The sequence below is a fragment of the Melopsittacus undulatus genome, chromosome Z, assembly GCF_012275295.1.
Source record: "Melopsittacus undulatus isolate bMelUnd1 chromosome Z, bMelUnd1.mat.Z, whole genome shotgun sequence".
NCBI lineage: Eukaryota > Metazoa > Chordata > Aves > Psittaciformes > Psittaculidae > Melopsittacus > Melopsittacus undulatus.
The window spans coordinates 30,744,681-30,764,524 of NC_047557.1; the positions used below are offsets into that span (position 1 = coordinate 30,744,681).

Below are 19,844 nucleotides of genomic sequence, written 5' to 3' on the forward strand. Positions count from 1 at the left end.
ATTATGTATGTAAACAAAGATGCTCACTATCCAAATTAATTGCCGAATGACTATATATATAAAAAAAAAGAAAGTGGAATGCACATCAATGATGCTAACATTTATCCTAAGAAATACAACTGAGTGTTTAGTTGTACAACAGTTTTCCTCACAATTTGGATCTGCTTTTTTTTTAACTCCCTCATTTTCTTTGGGGCTTGCATGATAGTCTGCTAGGGAAAACACACTGATCTCTTTACAGATTCAGTGTGCAAGAATCTTCCCTAGTCTATGTTTCCAAAATTATTCTTTTTGATTATCTTGTTTTTCTGATCCCCTGCATTTGAGCTGAAGAACATGACCACATGACATAACCTGGGCACTTCAATAGTTACTTTAAAATATATATCAAGGAAGAAGAAGAAAAGAAATATAGTGCACATTCTTCTCTGTTTCAGGTGTAAGTAAGAATCTCATTCTGAGGTAGCCTTCTATAATACTTCTATTCCATATATATATATTTATGGTTTTGTTTGGATTTTTTTTGTCCTTTACAAAAGTACTCAAATATAATACTTGCTGGAGTTTGGTCTTTCATATTGTCCTTCTGCTAGTACTAGGAAAAGTTGAAGAAAAAGAAGAAAAGTTGAGGTCACACTGACAAGCCATAAAAATGCTCCTATTTGAAACCCCAAGGAAAGAATTCCTTTGATACTCATGTACTGACAATGGCAGGAGGCATAATGGAAAACAGGGTCAATGTAAATGGCATCCTATTAAAATTCTCAAAAAGTACATGTACAAAATGCTGTTCACAGAATTTTCTTTGTTCCCTGGAAGAAAACTGGTGTCATTTTCAAATATATTCTGTGGGCTCAGTCTCGGTAGCCTTATGTGAACCCTCCCACTGAAAGCAATTTCTTGAGTTTAACAATCTGTTGACACAAGCAAATGAGCAGGACTTGGATCAAAATTTAAAAAAATAAATAAATAAAAAAAGAGCATAAGCACTGCTGATGTCCACTACTGCTATTGTACTGCTGCATCTGTGCAATGATAACACTATAACCAGTGACACAGTGGATTTGGAAAGTCAACGAGAAATATATTTTTAATTTGTGGGCTCATCTGTTATTGGAAATATGGAAAGATAAAGGGCCTTGACTACCTATGTGTTTTGGGTTATCATTTATTACCATCCATACTTGATTAGAAACTGGAAATTCATATTTTTCAAAATTGTCTGATACATGTGTTAAAATGTTTAAAAAAATAACAACGATATGAACAAACTGAACTAAACACAAATGAAGGCTAACCTAAAGAAATGCGATTCAAAATAGGCATCAAATATAAGGCACTCTAAATGTAAAATTAAAATAAAACCCAGCATCCCCAACCAATGCTGTATGCCACAAAACGTTTGATTTCACAGAGCAACGTGTGTTTGGCTTTGCCCTGTTAAATACAGTAAATGAAATTATATAGCGCACACTATAGACAGTATACTATTGAATACAGTTTTAAAACATCTTAATACCTAGTATATTACAACATTCTCCCCTCCTAAAGGGATATGCACTGACCTTTCCCACATGCACACCTCCTACATTTTATAATATGATTTCTTATTGCACTATAGTGTTACAAATATTGAACTTCACTGGAAGCCTAGATCACATACTCTGTGTGTGTGTGCATGTGCATGTGTGAATGTGTGTGTGTTCAAGTGGCAATGCTGATAGAAATATTATTTGGAATAGAGATGATGGTCAAATATCAATGATGTGCATTCCTTGCTTCCCTTTGAAACAGAAGTTTATGGACCTTGGAAATGCAGAGAAGATAAAATAGTAGTTTAATATAATTGCAGTATATTGGAAAAAATTCCCAATGCATTGATAAATCTAGGTATGTAAAAACTGAAATGTATGTGTGTGAATATCTACCTTTCTGTATCTCTGTAATTACACAGAGATTTAGACAAAGGTAGGTAGAAATAGATACATATATATATATATATATAAAGAGAGAGGGTGTGGGTGTGCATGTGTGTGCATGTGTGTGTTAGCAGCATCTTTATACTTTGCGCCTCCCTGTTGATTCCAAAGGAAACCAAAAAGCCCCAATTTTATTTAACTGATTACAATTAATATATTCTTAAAGCAAAATAAAACAAACAAAACTGTAAAAGTAATATCTAACAAAACTGCGGTACTGTAGATAAATATAGGACTGCACAAAAATGTGCACATTTTCAAAGTGTTTAACATTTCTACAGCACAATATTACAGGTTACAATTCTACAGCTTAAAAAAAATCTACAGTTTTTAAACAAAAAGATTAAAATTTATGCAACCTTTTCTTTAATTCACTTCATTGAATGATAAACTCTTGTTAAAAAAAAGGAAAAAGTTTACACAGTTAAAAATTAAGCACAGGTCAGCAGTATCTTTACAATACTAAAAAACTAAATCAAGGACTTTCTTTTTAAACATTCCCACATTTTCCCGAAAGTGTTATGATGAGCAGTATGATGGGAAGGGGTGATGTTGAAGTAAAGAGTCCACTTTCTTTGAAAAGCCAGGACCTGCACTGAACTGCAGTTCTCAAAATTCCTCTTTGCAACAGCATAAAATCCTGAACAAGATGATTGTTCTTTCTGATTAATTTCCTCTTCCCTTTAACTTCAACCAAAGTCGAACCCTTGAGGTATCTGTAAATGAGATCCTTCAGACGCCTCAGTGGTCAGGATTCTTTTATTATGGTTAGGTTATTAAACTGTGAATTCTTGGTCCACATGGAATAGTTTGTTGTTGTTGGGTTTTTATGTTGTTGTTTTTGTTTTAAGTATCCCCGCTTTTTTTTTTTTTTTTTATTTTTTTAATTAATTAATTTTATATATCCCCAAAAATTGCTCCTTAGCTAAGAGTTAAGAAGTACTTCTAAAGCACATTGTATGGCTCAGAAGCGGCTCTATGGATCTTAAAGGGCCTGCAATAAAAATCCACGATGGGCTTTTATGTTGCATAGTGATCAAAGCTGCCCAGATATTCCAGTGCGGCTCGATAGCAGAACTGGTATTGATCCTGGAGAAAGAAAGATAGACAACAAAAGCATCAAAAAGCCAGCTTGTTGGTTGGTTTCCATTTTCTTTCAGCTAAGAGTGAACACTTTGCTGCTACAGACAAATACACCACAGAGGCTTGTGCAGTTCAGCAATACTCTCTTGCTGACACCAACAGAAAACCAGCCAGTTACACCAAATGAAGACAGACACTCATTTAATGCAATAACATTTTTCACAGAATGCAGCTTCTTTCTGTGCAGAAACTGCACATCCATATACTGACTGTTTGTTATTTCTGGATTAATATAATATCAGCATACAACTTTCTTCTTATGGGAGCATGCTAAAATGCTTTTCACCCACATATTCAGGTAGCAAAATATCCAATAAACTGAATAGCAAATACAATGCACTAAGTGGCAAAATTCATCACAGCCTTAAAATGACATGCTGTATAGAAAACCACCAGGTTAAAAATAATGTTAAGGAAGCAAATGGAATCCCAGTCTTCCAGTATTATAGGCTTTTATGAACATGTCAAGATATCTTAGCCTGTGTCAAGAAAAAGGCCTAACAGATAAATACACAGCTAAGACACCTTATTTACATGAAACAGATTGCATTTCAACCTACACCTAGAAGCAGAGAAAAGTTCAGTGTGGTAAGAGATTTGATTACACCCCTGGTGAATTCAACACTTGGCATTTTGTGCTATTCCCACCCCCACCAGCAATCCTTTTGCACATTTATGTAATATTGCATGCTAAAATGGCACTTCTGTGTACTCATTTTCAACTGCTGTTTAGGGTTTAAGTATTAAAAGAGAAAAAGAAAAAAACTGAAAAGAAATTGCCTCTGAAATCTACCCAAAATAACAGGAAGCCCGGCATCTTTATGTGAAAGTGCTATGTGGTAACCCCACAAGGGTCACACTTGCTAAGATCATAATTAAAATTCATTTGGAGTCCATGAAACACACTGGATATTTGCTTCAGTGTAGTTACGTGATCGCCAATAGTTCTTTTCTGCTTCCTGTTGGAACAGTGTTGAACGTATTATATATATGCATAAATTTTAAGTGTATGTGTGGTCCACATGGAATTCAAATGCTTTGTTTAGTAAGGATTAGATTTCCTGGCAGTTTATATTACCGAATGACAGACTTGTTTTCTACAGAATCCTGAAAGAAATCAGTACACAACACTTCCGTTTTCAGCAGGGGAATGAAAGGTTGCACATGCAGATAAGTCAAAGTAGGAGGAGAGAGAATATATTGTGTAGCTGAACTCTGTCAGGTAGGGTCCGAGTAGCATAGATTTTCTGTATACTGTAGCTATTTCTTGGAACAAAACTAGCAGAAAGCAGTCATTTTTCATTTTGCTTATCCAGAAGAATGATGGCAATTGAAAAGAAATGGAATTAACTCTTCAGTTTGGTCACTGCTATTTACTTGGCTAACTGACAAGATTAAAAATAAGTATTTATTTTTCATATACTTTATTTTATGAAGCTGCCTTCTTGAAAGACTGCCCATCTTTTATACAGCAAGTTTCATTTTCTTGTAAAAAAAGGCAAAATGTGGGGAACCATTTCAGATTTCACAGACTGTCATCTAAAGGCTAGTGTCACTCAAATTACACTTTAATCAATGTATGAACTAAAATGCTTCCCTTCTCCTGTCCTTCTGCTTGGTTTCCTAACTTATTTGCTCTGGCTTAATTCAAGCCTCCTATTCAGAAATTTAAGTAGACATTAAGCACAATTGGAAATGTTTAAGTATTCTTTATGACATGACACAGTTTCAAGCATTCAGGCACCAAAAATCAGTTCATACTGCTTAATCCTTTCTTTATTTTTCTAAGGTACTTTTGTTAGCATATAAATTACACTATGGTTTTCCTAAATGTTGAGTTTACCATTATCATTTTCAGACCAAAGAGCAGCTTACTTGATGACACTAAGTAAGAAAACCATTGAAATAATGGTGTCAGTCTGAAGCTGTGAACACCACTTTGCTCCCGCAACAGAAAAAAAAAAAACCAAACAGTGGATCCACCTGCAGAAATTTTCCTCCTTCTTTATTACCACACATTTCTGTCAGGAAACAAAGGTTCAAATAAAAATAGGTAATGCTTATAAAAATATTGTTTTCCTTAACTACCACAATTTAGGATCCACTACTGACATGGTCTTTTTCTTCCACACCCTGAAGTATCTACTGCTTTAACAGGAAATAGTCCTTGAAGTACCTTTATGGCAGATTTTAGACTGTAGTCATACAGTCACTTAAGATACAAATGTAAGCACATTTTATACAGTCTCTTGTGTGTGTATTCTTTGGCTGTGGAAGTATACCCTCTTTCCCATCAACATTGTATATGGATACTGTTTTGCTCACCTCTGTCTGTACCATGGCTGGCCGCTGTGTCCTTAACATTTTGACAGTCTGGAAGATATCCACAACACCTTCATATCTCATTCTTTCTAACACAATGCTCAGGGTTATGAATACTCCAGTCCTTCCAACACCCGCACTGTTGCAATAAAAGAAGGGTTAAAGAAAAAAAAAAAAAAACCAAAAAAGGAATGTTAATTGACAGCTAATGCTGAAAGAATTGGCTGCTTGGCTGTCAAATTATCTGTGGTTACAACACACCATATGTGTACAGATTTCTATATAGGGAAAGGCTCACTAAGCAAAATTCCACAGCAAACTATCACACTGTGTTTGGAAGAATAATTGTGCTCAAGCAAACTTCACATGCTACCAAGTACTTCCTGACTCTCCAGTCTTCATTGCAAAGTGGCTTAGTTTATGCATCTAGATATACAGAAATCAGTCATGGTGAAGGAAATAAGAATGTTTGTTGTCAATAACTTAAGCTGGAATTGACAAAAGAAGCCAAAATGTATTTTACTTGCTTTACTTTACCTCTTTCACATATATGTTGTCTTTTACATGTCTTCAGTGTGTTAGTTTTATCTTCTACTCTGAGTTAGAAATAGTCGATGGATTTTCAATTAATGTTGAAATTGTTCATACACATTATAAACTGAAGTAATAAATACACAAATCCCTGAAGACACAGCTTTTATTAAAGTCTGGGGGTGTGGATTTTCAGCTTTCCACTACTGATATATGTACTCTGTCTACAAAAATGTGAAATATCATCTTTGAATACATGGCTTTTATGTATTCTGTTCTGGCTTTGGTTTCTGTTATTAGCTAAATACCCCCAGGAACAGACAGAAATTCCTGTAATCAATAGCACCAATAGTTATCAGTTATTGAAATTAAACAATTACTTATTCATGAGGACAACTGTTGGACAAAGACACAAGTAACTACCCAGAAAAAAAAGATTTCCCAAGTCTGAACTTCTATGGGTGGAAATTAAGCACCCCAACATCTCACTGTGAATGCTAATAATTTCATAAGGTTTTCTCCAGTCAGATAGACTTGGGAAGCTTGAGATTTATAAGATCTATTCAGCAGACAGGATAGTGAAGAACATGAACAGCTGGGAAAGACTGAAGAACTCTGAACATTGACAGGGACTATGCCAGAGATCCAGTGAATTCACAAGACTACTGTGTGGAAACTGAATGTCCAAATTGTCTGATGGTATTTTAGGTTTTGGTCTAGATCAGTGTACTTGTAGGGCTATTAAATCTATGTGATTAGATTTAGCAATTTTGCATAACCTGTGTGCCTTTGGAGAGCTGAAGCTAAAAGACAGTTGAGACACATGCGACAAAATATCATGCTGACAGTGCCAGTTTATCTATATGTGATGACAATGGTCCTGGATACCTAGAGCAACTGAAGAATGGAGTGTAAGATCTCCTTTCCCTGATGTGGTAAATTAGAAAGCTAACGTTTAAGAAACATACTGAAAAAATACTGGAAAAAATAGCGCTAGAACCTGTTCGGACTTCATGTGGTCTAAGCCTGACAACAGTGTGATCTAAGATAAGTAGCTGAGAAAGCGACTAGCAAGTAATAGCAGATTGCCACTTCCTGCTCCTGTTCAATAGTTCAAAGATATAAAAAAGGTACAATTTTCTAGTTTTGTGTGAGGACTTCTAGTCTCACACTTTAGTTAAACACTTTTAAAAAAGCTACTCAAAACTCTTTAATTCAGCAAAAGGAGGGAGATGTTCTGCTGTCTTGGGTTCATAAGAAATCAGAAAGTATCTGGAGAAGTCACTTAATGAGGAAGGCAGACAAATATGGAAAGATCTCAGTGCTTGCAAATCCATCAAATGTAGTATTTTGGTAAAGTCTGTAGGAAACTGACGCTGTTCCCCTGAAAGTGGCAAGCATATTTTAGCATTGTACAAATTCCTATTAGAAGATGCTTAGGATTTCTGAAGAGTGATGGAAGTCCACATTACTAACAGCAAAATGATCAGTTGATTTCTAAGCCATAGACCAAACTCAGCTCTACCACAACATTTAATCAAGCAACGCAACACAGATTTTAAAGATCCTGAATTCAGAAAGTGCTGAAGGCACTATTTCATGTTATAGTATGAATCGCTGAAGTTTAAACAGTTGGAAACCAAAGCTAGGACGCTTTAATGAGCCATAAGGAAGTATTGACGGTTTTGTAAGAGAGAAAAGTTTATTGTTAAAAAGTAATTTTGAACACATGCTGGGAAAGCGTCATCTTTCTTACTCACCAGCTAAAAGCTGGAATAAAAAGACTAAATATCCAAAATCAGTTAAAGTGAAAATTTTGCTTCAGGGTAAATGCTCTTTCACCTATTTTTTAATTAACTGTCTGATGAGGTTAGATATTTTTAAATTGTGACACACAGATCTATTTGTAAAAATGACAAAAAAGGAGAACATTTTAAAATTGTGGGTGGCAGGGATTTACTATATAACAGAATGGAAATTTGTAAAAAATGCATAGAGTGGGAAGGAAATCACGGAAAGTGGCACTAGGGGAGTTTGTCATTTGAAGAATTTCTCTGTACAGGAAAAATCCTTAAAAATTCATCACGGCACAAATTGAAGACATTATTACTGTAATTCCATAAAGATTAGGAAGTGCAAATACCCAGGATTTTATGCTTCCTGAAAGAAACAAATAAACTTACTAATTTACTAGGGACATTTCCTATTTATGCAAGTTGACTGACATTAAGAAAGTCAATTCACATCACCGATCTCTAAATTGTCATTGCAATGATGATAAAACATTTAAAGACCAAACCGTGATGAATTATACTGGATTTGACTTTGTTTCTACCAAAGTCAATGGCAGAAGTCTCTATAATTTCAGCATGAAAGATCACACCCATTTGAAAGGGAGGTATAACCCACTGAAAGCAGTATTTCATTGCAGTCACAAGTGGACAAGTTTGCATGGTACAAAGAATTTGGAAGACTACCATCACTTTGCCTTCTTATGTATGTCTGCATAAAGGCATAAATATTGCTTATTACTACTCTGCTCTCAAAACTCATTAACGTCAGGAAGAATAAGGCTTGTTCTTGTCACAGTTGTCCTTCATTTTCCCTTGCCAAATGAATCCCAAGCACTGCTCTGCAATGCTGTTCTACTTAGCAGTCCATAAAAATTTTTAGATACACACAAAAGAATAGGATTCAAGTAGTTCAACATATATTTTTTTGTCAGTCTCTCAGATTAGGGGGCATATGGAACTTTGTCAAAACACACTTGTGTTTTAAAAATTTCTGGTTGTTCCTGGTTTTTTGGAAGGACCAGAATCCATCTCTCTCTGTACATACGCATGCTCTAGCAAACTTGTTCATTTTGTCTTCATATGAAGTACTGGGTCATTACTTGGCTTGCAGGAAGAACTCGGAATCTGTATCAGTATACTGCATCTCTGTTATATAAATAAAAAATATTTTGTCTACCAAAAATAATTCAGTGTTACAAAAATGAGTACGTAATATCCTAATGGAATTTATAGAAAACAATTTATTAAATAAGAGAGAGATGATAAAGATATTTTTGGCCATCTGCTATAGACTCTGATTACTGTGGAGAAGAAAACCCCAAGAATATTGAAAAAGGCCCACCTTGGATTACGCACCCTGAAAGCTGTTTTTGATCTGCATATCAGTTTTAAATGAATTAAGGGAAGTCATTGTATCAAAAAACTGGCATTACATTCTGAAGTTAGAGCTCACCAATCCAAATCTTAGCGATTTTTTGATACGAAATGTCTCTAAACACTGCATTCTATTCTATTCTATTCTATTCTATTCTATTCTATTCTATTCTATTCTATTCTATTCTATTCTCTTTCTTGAGCAAGCTACCATTTTTCTCATCTTGATTGCTATGAATGTGCTACTGAAGTGAAACTAGCTTGTTTACAGGTAAAATTCCCACCAATACAACAGCTTTATTTTAAATAATAAAAAAAAACAGATACAGAAGATTGTGATAAGGCTCTTCTACTTCTTTCTGTGTATTACATTGACCAGATTGTTTATAACCTGCATTAGAGACTATTTTAAGTGAAGAAAAAAATATGTGCTTTCATATATTTTAGAAGAATCTTTTGTGTATAAATTGAATATCATAGAACAGTTCCTGTTTTTGCAGGAGCAGTTTTTTTTGCAAAGCAGTCTTATGTGTTCCTTTATATATCTGATTGCATTTTCTGATGGTTCACTATGGAATTCTATTTACATGTACAACTATAAAGCAATCAGGAATCAAATTAGAAAAAAAAATCTGTAGATGAGTTGTTTTGAGGCTTTGTTTACTTACCTGCAATGAACAGAAATTGGCCCATCCTGACCAAATTGCTCTTTTGTCTTATGAACTTGGCCTATGAAGTCAATAAATCCTTCTCCAGACTTTGGCACTCCTTGTTCTGGCCAGTCAGTGAACTGGAACTGCCTCACTGTTCGGGACTGCCCATCCTTTAACAAAAGACACAAGTAATGTACCCCAAAACCATTTTACAAGGCTGAGGGTCAATAAGACAACAACCAAAAAGACAATCACAAACAAAGGACATTGAGAAGAGGTGTGAATGGCTAAGATCACATTTATGGAGACTCTTTTACAGTACTGGCTTGTGGTTTTGATACATTGATCCAGAAGTGCAGCTTCCATAACAATATTGCACTGATTCTGTTCTGCACTGGATAGGAGAGTTGTCTGATATTCTTCTTATTTAAAAAGTATATCTGAGACTAAAGACATAACAATCTCACCAGGTTATATGATGTTTTTAGTAAGTTATGTTTTTATGTCTATACAATGCAAATCCTTTAAATACGGGGCATGTAGAATAAGGCCTCCAGTCTGACTCTCCGTTCCTTATATATGCCCATTTAGTGCATGGCAGGAATGAGACTGATGAGACTCATTTAGCCCCTGCCCTCTGCAGATGATATCTTTAGCAGGATGGTACTTTCTATGAGGTGGACATAACCCTTGAATAAGACTGGTCAAGACAAGCCAGCTGTTTATAAAACCATCCACTTCCTCTCAATCACTGTAATTTCATTCACTAACAGCTTGGCCTCAGTACAAAATTAGACGAAGGGCTTCCTCTCTCAAAACAAGTTGGCTGAAGCTGTTAATTCCCTTTGGTTAGGAATACTAAAAAGATTGTTTAAAACTGCAGGGCACGGCAGCATGGTTATTTTTATAATGAAGGCATTGAAAGTATTAAATGCCAACTTCTGCTGTAAGCCTATTAAACATGTAAATGGTCAGGACACATAAATAGAGAAAATAAACTACAAATGCATTAAGTAAATTTGTTCTGAATTTTCAAGTTTTGTTCTTGATGATTTCGACACTGTCAAACTGCACATCTAAAATTAAAATGATGGGCATAAAAGCATGAGCACATCAGATACTGATGTGAACTAGTACCTCTCGACACGTTTCCTAAGCACCCATCTTGCCATGGCTTCAAAAACAGTCTAAGTGAGGCTCTTGAAAAAATGAAATTATTACAGGAGATCCACCCAAAAAGCAACAAGTTATGGTGCAGGCAAGAAAAGTATTTTCTTTTTAATTTTTCCTCCACCACAAGCACTTAGTTATTACAGACCTTTACGAGGAAATAGAAGTGATTTTAAATATAACCAAAGCTTTTATGTTTTCTCTGGTATTGTGTGTTTTTGCCTCCTATGTCTCAGATGAGTAAGGAAAATAGAAAATAGGTGTATATGTGCCAGCCACTGCTCCGTAAGAGGACACATATACACTTGTCTGACTTATTTCTTGGACTTACTATCTCTTATATTCCCACTAGACCACTGAGACAATTCAGTGGTCTATTTCTGTGGAACATTTTTGCCCACTTAAATAAATAGATAGATAGATAACTAAAATATGTTTGGAAACATTTACCCAATTTTATTTCTTGTGGGCATCAAGAAAAAGTACTAAATATTTTCTGTGAAAAAGGCATTTTGTTAATGCAGACTTCTCTCAAAATGGTCCCTGTGATCCCATTTTCCCCAAAGACAGAATGAAATTGTGTCCTTCAGATGGCCTTAGGCATGACATTGACTAATCAGTAAGACAAAACAATAGGTTGCTTCCCTTCAAAATAACCTCACATTCTTCTAAAGTAAAGAAAACCTTAAGACTGACTCAGTTCAACATGCTGATTAAAGAGATAGAAACTCTTCAGCAAGTTCTGGCCCTGACAGGAATTATGCTAGAATAATAGTAACTTCTGAGAGATAGAAAAGATAAGAAAGATGCTGCTTTACTAAGTCTACACTGTCATCGGATAGATGAAAAATTTCTATGTGCAAAATAGATTTGATGGTAAATATTTATTTTTTAGGTGTCTATATCAATCGTGTTGGTATATTTCATGATCATAAGTCAATAATCCAGTGCAAGTCTGTGAAAACTGTTCTGATCTAGTTTTAATGGCAATATTTTCCGTTATTTAATGTGATTTAGTGAGCACAGAAGTAAATTTAGTCTAATTGTAGAGTACCATAAAAACATACTGGAAACTGATCTGCAATTTCTTACACGGTTCCCTCCTCAATTGACATTATAAACAGTGCTCCAATCATTTAATGAGATGCTTGACAATAGCAGTCCAAATACAAATGCCGAATTTTATTAAAATCTTTACTTGTGACAGTTTGCACAGTTAGTTATGAAAACATGAACTTTGAGATTCCCTGTGGAACAGAGTGCTTTTAATGTATCATTCTATTTATTGGCTGATGATTTGGATTTTTTCTTGCTCTTCAAAGAGGATATTAATTTGTCTTTTGATGAGGCTTTAGAATTTATAATAACAGTCATTATTAATATTTTAGCCTTAAATGAGACTGCCCCAACATATTGACCTTGGAATTTACACAGAAAGTGAGTGTAAAGCATTCAGAAGCCATAGACAGAAACAGTTACAGAGGTCAGTTTCACGTTAAAAAAATTCACAGCTTTGCTTCAGAAACAACAGAGAATTCCACACCAAAACTTGCTGCTGACACGTCAAAGAAGGCAGAGAGTTGTAGTCAATGGGGAAGAATCTAGCTGGAGGTCTGTGACTAGTGGAGTCCCTCAGGGGTCGGTGCTGGGACCAGTGCTGTTTAATATTTTCATCAACGACCTGGATGAGGGAACTGAGTGTACCCTCAGCAAGGTCGCTGATGACACTAAACTGGGAGGAGTGACTGACACACCAGAAGGCTGTGTTGCCATTCAGCGAGACTTGGACAGGCTGGAGAGTTAGGCGGGGAGAAACCTGATGAAATTCAACAAGGGCAAGGGTAGAGTCTTGCATCTGGGGAAGAACAACCCCATGTACCAGTACAGGTTGGGGGTTGACCTGCTGGAAAGGAGTGAAGGGGAAAGGGACCTGGGGGTCCTGGTGGATAGGAGAATGACCATGAGCCAGCAATGTGCCCTTGTGGCCAAGAAGGCAAATGGCATCCTAGGGTGCATTAGAAAGGGTGTGGTTAGTAGGGCAAGAGAGGTTCTCCTCCCCCTCTACTCTGCCTTGGTGAGGCCTCATCTGGAATATTGCGTCCAGTTCTGGGCCCCTCAGTTCAGGAAGGACAGGGAATTGCTTGAAAGAGTCCAGCGCAGAGCCACAAAGATGATGAAGGGAGTGGAACACCTCCCTTATGAGGAGAGGCTGAGGGAGCTGGGTCTCTTTAGCTTGGAGGAGACTGAGGGGTGACCTCATCAGTGTTTACAAATATGTAAAGGGTGGGTGTCAGGATGATGGAGCTAGGTTTTTTTCAGTGATATCCAGTGATAGGACAAGGAGCAATGGGTGTAAACTGGAGCATAGGAGGTTCCACGTTAACATCAGGAAGAACTTCTTTACTGTAAGTGTGACAGAGCACTGGAACAGGTTGCGCAGGGAGGTTGTGGAGTCTCCTACGTTGGAGATATTCAAGGCCCACCTGGACAAGTTCCTGTGTGATGTACTCTAGGTTACCCTGCTCTTGCAGGGGGGTTGGACTAGATGATCTTTTGAGGTCTCGGGATTCTGTGATTCTGTGATTCTTGTCCCTGGTGAAAAATTTGCCTGCTTGGCTCTGCCAGAACATGGTTGGTATTCTAACATTATGGACTGGTTTTGAGATAAGAGGGGGAGAGGCTGGTTGTAACCACTGCAGCATTTACTCAATAATGCAACATTTTAGCTAGATGGCCTCAATTACTGGCTGTAACAGACATAAAAGCCTATCTACAACAAAACTATAATGTACATTTTGACAAGTATTACCCACTGCTTCCACTAAATTTGGGAGGAGCTATAGTTTCCCAGCACATCTAGAAAATGTATGATGGCCCTGTCAGCTTGCCAGTGAATTGTTTAACAAAATTTGGCCCATGAATGTAAAGACATTTTGAGAAGTAATGTTATGTGATGGTAAAACGCAACAACAGCCACTGTGAAGGTGGACGTTTGCTTTTTAAAGTCTAAATATCAGGTCCAAAAAAATGATTTCTGGCAAAATAAGTTATTTGACTCTTTCAGAATTTTTACTGGTTTTCTAGCTATAAGTAAACAGACTTTTGTAGATACCCTAGTTCTATAAACTCTTGAAAGAACTTTTTGGAAATACATACTGTTTGGAGATACTTCAACTACATCTATACCTTTTTGTTGTTATTGTTATTTTGTGATCTGAGCTTGGTGAACCATGTCACATGAGAGCTCTTCCAGCTTGAGATGGAACAGGTTTTTTATAAATGATCTATGAAAACTGTCAGCAGAGTTGTCATGGAATTGACTTGGAATGGCTACACTTACAAGTGTGGCTAAAGACTGATGTTAGGAGGCTGTTCACCTCCACTTCTGTTAAGTACAAATAAGTTAAGGTTAGAGAAGATATAAGTGATATAAGGATCATGTGATCATTACTAGACTTCAGGCAGAATCAAAGTCAGATGAAGTTTGTCTACAGTTTCTTCCAAAAAACACTCACCTAAGTCTCATTTGCTAAATTAAAATATTCATATGCTGACTCAGTTACTGACTATACTGTCTAGTTAATTGTCAGTAGTACCTAATTTTACTTGGAGCTTACATTAAAAGCATAAGTCGAGCTAACTATGAGAAAGTCTACTGTTGCGGATGCTGGCTGGCAGCTCCTAGTAATCACTCATTCCTGGAGAGTACATCCTGCTATTTTACTTGAACAAATAGTATTCTACAGCTTTTACAGAAATGGAGGCTGTCAGTAATTTTTCTTTCCATGCAGACTAAAGTCCTACAAACCACAAGTCTGAGAAATGCCAAATATATATTTAAAATTTATGCATATTTAATCTTAGATCAGTTCTCAGTTTTGAACTCAAGAATTCGGATAAGAAATACAGTATGAAAATGAGGATGCTAGGGTCACAGCTGCACATATCTAGTCTGCAGATATACATGTGTGTTGAAAATATGCTATGCCAAAAATCAAATTATAATGTGCAAAGTTTGTCAAGCTTTTCTTACAAATGCTATTTGCTGTGCAGTTCCTAAATCTCAGTGTATTAACCTTCATACTCACTCAGACTAGAGGGTGGTGCAAAACAACATTTTTACAGCTGTGACAAAAAATTGCCCCCCCCCAAAATGAAAAATAAGGAAAAAAAGGAAAATGGTCCTCAAATTATCTAATGCATCTTGGCACAAATAGTTATTCAGGATTCTACAAAGCTGTGCTGCCTAGATGTTAGATCTGAATGAAGTCAATTGTTCTTACACAATCTTGTAGAAAGTATACCCTTAGGGTTTTTCTAATAATAATTATAAAAAGAAAGGGAGAGGAAAAGAGAGAGCTTGACATTACCGTTTAAACCTCTGTGAACTAGTGTAATGCTCTATTAACTTACCCTTGCATCTGTAACCTTGAATTCCCTCAGAATATACTGTGGCATGTTGTACTCTGCCATTGGATCTACCACAAAATACTGATATCTGGCTGAGCGCTCTGCAGGCCAGTACTGGTGGCATTTTTCCTACAAAATAAGGAAGCAAAATACATTTCCTTTTGTTTGAGATCACTAGTATAAACTGGTATAAAACCTTTTTCACTGAGATGAGTGTAATACTCATGGAAAGAGCCATTAGTGACAGGAACATAAATTTTGTCTTACTGTGAACACGAAGATCCATACCTAGAATAAATTTGATCTCTGTGATGACTGTACATCTGAACCTGTTTATACTTCTGCTCAGTCCCATTATTTATCACTGACAAGGGCTATCCCTAGCCTGATTTTCCATACAGAATGGAATTTAATTCTTGAGGCCATCTTCAGTTTTCTTTATTCTTCCCTGTGAAGCAAGTCCCCCTGGGCTCAGTCAGGACTCTCTCTGCAACCACTAGTCATGTCCTGAATCATCTCTATTCCCTTGATATATGGCCTGACTCAGATTTCACTTATCACATACTGGCTTCATCTTGATGCAATCCTGTCCAGATAGTAAATTGCTTTGTTCTCTCCATTACATAATGCAGCACTTGAATGAGTTTAGGACTGTAAACTGGACGCTGAAACTTAAAAGTTCCGTGCTATGAACACACAGAAGACATTCAGATCTTGAAACCACTACACTTTCTTCTACCATTGTTAAACAGATGCTGCAAAAGTGGAGTTTAGAAGTAAGAAATCTTTGATTTTCAACAGACAGCAGTGCTCTCTGCATACCATGAGTATCAACACGCAAACTCATCTGCTGAATCTCAGTGTACCCATAGTTTGCCTATTTCAATACATCTGCAAATTGGAAATCCTTACATCTGGTGACAAACCAATGCCACCAATATTTAAAAAGAAGGAACCTAAATCCTCACCTTTTTCTTCAGACATTCAACCAACCAAGGAATATTTTAATAAAAAATCAATGTAACTTTGTAGAAAAGGAATATTACAGCACTACTCACTCTGCCCATTTCTCGTAGCTTAGTGAGCATGACCACAATTGTAGAATTATGCTCCCAGAGCATTCTCCAGAAGTCTTCAGTTGTTTCTGCTAAGGGACCCTGTGTAGCTATATAAGCTTTTTGTTGTCTATGTTGAAAAAAAAATAAAAAATTAAGAATAATATTTTAATAAAAAAGTGAATTGAGACACATGTTCTGTTTATATGTAAACATTATCTAGAGGGAAAATTTATATACTATTAAAAATAAGCACATTAAAATCTTGTTAGGATTGTTTAATCAAACTGTGGCTTTTTATTTTTAGAACTTCAAGAGGGAAATTACTCTGTTAATATTATGATATATGTCTTTATCATTATTATTTAAATTTTATTGCAACTCTAATAGTCCAATTTTATGTGCTGTAAAAAGCACTTAAACACTTAGTTTTGTTGGATCATTTTGTAGAAAAACTGTCTAACAATCTATCAAGTTTAGGAATTATAGCATCATTCAGTTCCTTTATAAACTCCTTTTCAACAGTCTGACACCTCCAGCAAAACTAAGGAAAGAAATTTAGGAATGAAGGCCTAAACATCCTACTAGTAGAAGCTACCACCAAGTTCTTCAAAGCTTCTGGATCAGCAGCTTTACAAGATGACCACTTTATGCTGTCTTGCTTATTTTGAACAACAGAAGCACCTTTGTAGGCAACAGTGAAGATGAAGGTTGTTTCCAGTTATGACCTGAGGCTCAGCAAATGACCTCTGCAGAAACTCAGGTACACCTAAACTGCCTTATGGAAACTAAACTACTTTTCTTTCATGTCTTTTTCTAGCTGCTGCTTAAGTCAGCTAAGGGTATATTGCTCTGTGCTGGTATGAAGATGCTCCTAGGCTATGCAACTGTTTCTGTATAAAATGCTTTAGGCAGCTAGGTCTAGTCTTAATCAGTGTTCCAAGTTCACAGGTTATCACTTTGACACAAAGAGTGTTTCTCCTCAATGCTATTTCTATGTACCTTTTCAAATGAATAGCAGTGAAAATACAGATGTTACGAATCATGAACATACTTAAAATCTCAGTAAAGTTCAGTATGGAAAAACATATTGGGAACTCTCAATGGTTTAAAGGCAGGTAAAAATATAGTATTTAAGACTCTATGATATTTATAGAATTTTCCTGTATTGTATGGGTGAAAATCTAAACTTTTCATTAATATTTAAAAAACGTCCCAGTCAACCATGGCATGCATAGATAATAAAAAAATAAATTTCAATACTAGATTTTGTTATTTTCAATAAAATTAGATGTATAATTTGTAAACTTTTAAACAGCCTACATGAGAACACATCAACATAAATACCTGTATCCATCAATGAAACTGGCATTAATATAATCGGAGCCTTCCACTCCTCGGATTGGTTGCAAGCATACCCTTGTAGACTCATATGGCATAATATTGACAAGGCGATTTTTGAATTTATTACATGGAAGATTGGCACTGATGAATCTTGAAGTGTGAGCCTTAGAGCTAGCAAGACGCTGTTGAAAATAAATTAAAATAATTAAGGACAGGTATAACAAAAATAAATGACACTATCACATTTTATGACCTCTGCTAATACCCATTAACGAATAATTTCAGACACTTATTTTGCCACTGTTCTATTGCATTAGCTAAATATTTGCAAAGCTTCTTTTAACACCTTATAAAAGTTTAATGTCTGCTCCGTTAATACATATGGACAAATCTGAGTATTAAACCATTACACAAACACACATTTCAAGCCGTACAAACAATGAAGGAACAGCAGGGTTAAACCACCCTCAACGAATGGTTCTTTGCTGGACACCGGGGTTGGCGTTGTACATTTCACAAGGGATTGTCTCCCTAATTTAAAATTTTAGCCTGCTGATGTCTTATATTTTGATTACTTGAAACAACTGGTGGAGGACAGAGCAGCATTAAGTTTTATACCATTTGGTTTGGCTTCCCACAATATAAAATCCCAGTACCTTAAATTCCAGTTCCATTCCTGTGACATTCTCGCCTGTTTCTATCTGTGTCAGCTTCTGGATATATGCATACAGGTTTCTGGCTGGCACTTCGGTATTTCCACATGTCACTGCTTCTAGCAGTGCATCGTGGATAAAGATGTATTGGTCCTCAGTTTGAACCATGTAATTCCTCTGCGCTCTCATTAGAGTTACGTGGCCATAAATATCTACAGTCTTTTCATGCTTTATTCTCTCTAGCATGGCATCTATCACAATGAAACAGCCAGTCCTGCCGACTCCAGCACTAAAAGAAATGAACACAGGAGGAAAAATATGAAGAACTATTTCACGCATTGTGTTTACTATTACGGCATTCAAATTTTAAAGTTTTGCAACACTGATTTGAACAGCACATTTTTCTGAATGTGAACATCAGTATTTATGAAGGAGGTTGTCACTCTGAAGTAAGTAAACTCCTTTAGCACCCATTATAAGCAGTGGAGAACGTGGACTGCTTTTATACAAGATCTTTGCACCTTGCAGTTTCAGGCTTAATAAATAAACACATTGCAACATATTCTAGAAACATATGTTCTTCAAAATAGAAATTACTGTGATGATGAATCCTGTAAGAATTCAAGCTTTATATATAGCATGATTTGTAACTCATTAAACATGCTGTTGTTGCTAGTCTGTTTACAGAAGTAAACTGATTGACCAACAATAATGTTACAGAAATGGAATCTTACCTATTTCTATGGTACTTTGGAGGTAAACTTTGTATCCCTCTCCCAAATCTGTCAGCCTCTAACTATTCACAGAGTTTGTTCTCTCCTCTGCTCCTACACTTAGCCAGGCCATACTGTTACTCTTTGCAATGCAAAGACATAACTACTTAGCTATGCTAGCTGTAGGCTGGGCAATTCCCAGCTGGCCACTTCAATGTCTGTCTTGCATCTCTAGGAAAATGTAAGATCTGGAATTGCCAGGACCTGGACCAGGATACTCAGTCATTACCTTATTTCAAAGGATAAGATTATAAAAGGGCTAATATATGCTCAAAAACAAAGCTTGAAATCACAGCACTGGATTAATGTCCAGACTGGGTGAGTAGTATTTTTCAGACAGAGGCAAAGTTAGTGCTTCCTCACAGGTTCTAGGTTAGGTCAGTTGTTGGTTTCAGACAGGAGGTGAGTGAAGTCACATCAATCCTCTTGAGGCTCAGAGAAACTACTACTTCTTAGCTTTCAGAACAGTGGAGACTCCTCAGGAACAACTCTGAGAGAAAAAATTGCTTTTCCCTCCTTGTAGGACTTGAGGATAGAAGACATGGGCAAGCTACCATGAGCTTGGCACAGGAATAAACCTTGATGATGAAATATTCAGTTGGATTGAAGAGAATTAAGCCTGTCTCAGTAACAGACCTTCTTAG

The 19,844-nt window shown here is 36.2% G+C and overlaps 1 protein-coding gene across 1 annotated transcript in view; it reads right to left on the bottom strand.

Annotated features, from left to right (window-relative positions):
* Positions 1-2,873: 2,873 nt before the first annotated feature.
* Positions 2,874-19,844, bottom strand: part of PTPRD (protein tyrosine phosphatase receptor type D) — a 303,359-nt gene continuing 286,388 nt past the window's right edge. Inside the window, exons 31-37 of the mRNA XM_031054317.1 lie at positions 18,431-18,716; positions 17,778-17,956; positions 16,434-16,560; positions 15,379-15,504; positions 9,811-9,965; positions 5,448-5,583; positions 2,874-3,068 (exon numbers count right to left, since the gene is read on the bottom strand). Of these exons, the coding sequence (XP_030910177.1) occupies positions 3,000-3,068; positions 5,448-5,583; positions 9,811-9,965; positions 15,379-15,504; positions 16,434-16,560; positions 17,778-17,956; positions 18,431-18,716 (1,078 nt within the window). The 3' untranslated portion in view covers positions 2,874-2,999. The remainder of the gene's footprint in view (positions 3,069-5,447; positions 5,584-9,810; positions 9,966-15,378; positions 15,505-16,433; positions 16,561-17,777; positions 17,957-18,430; positions 18,717-19,844) is intronic.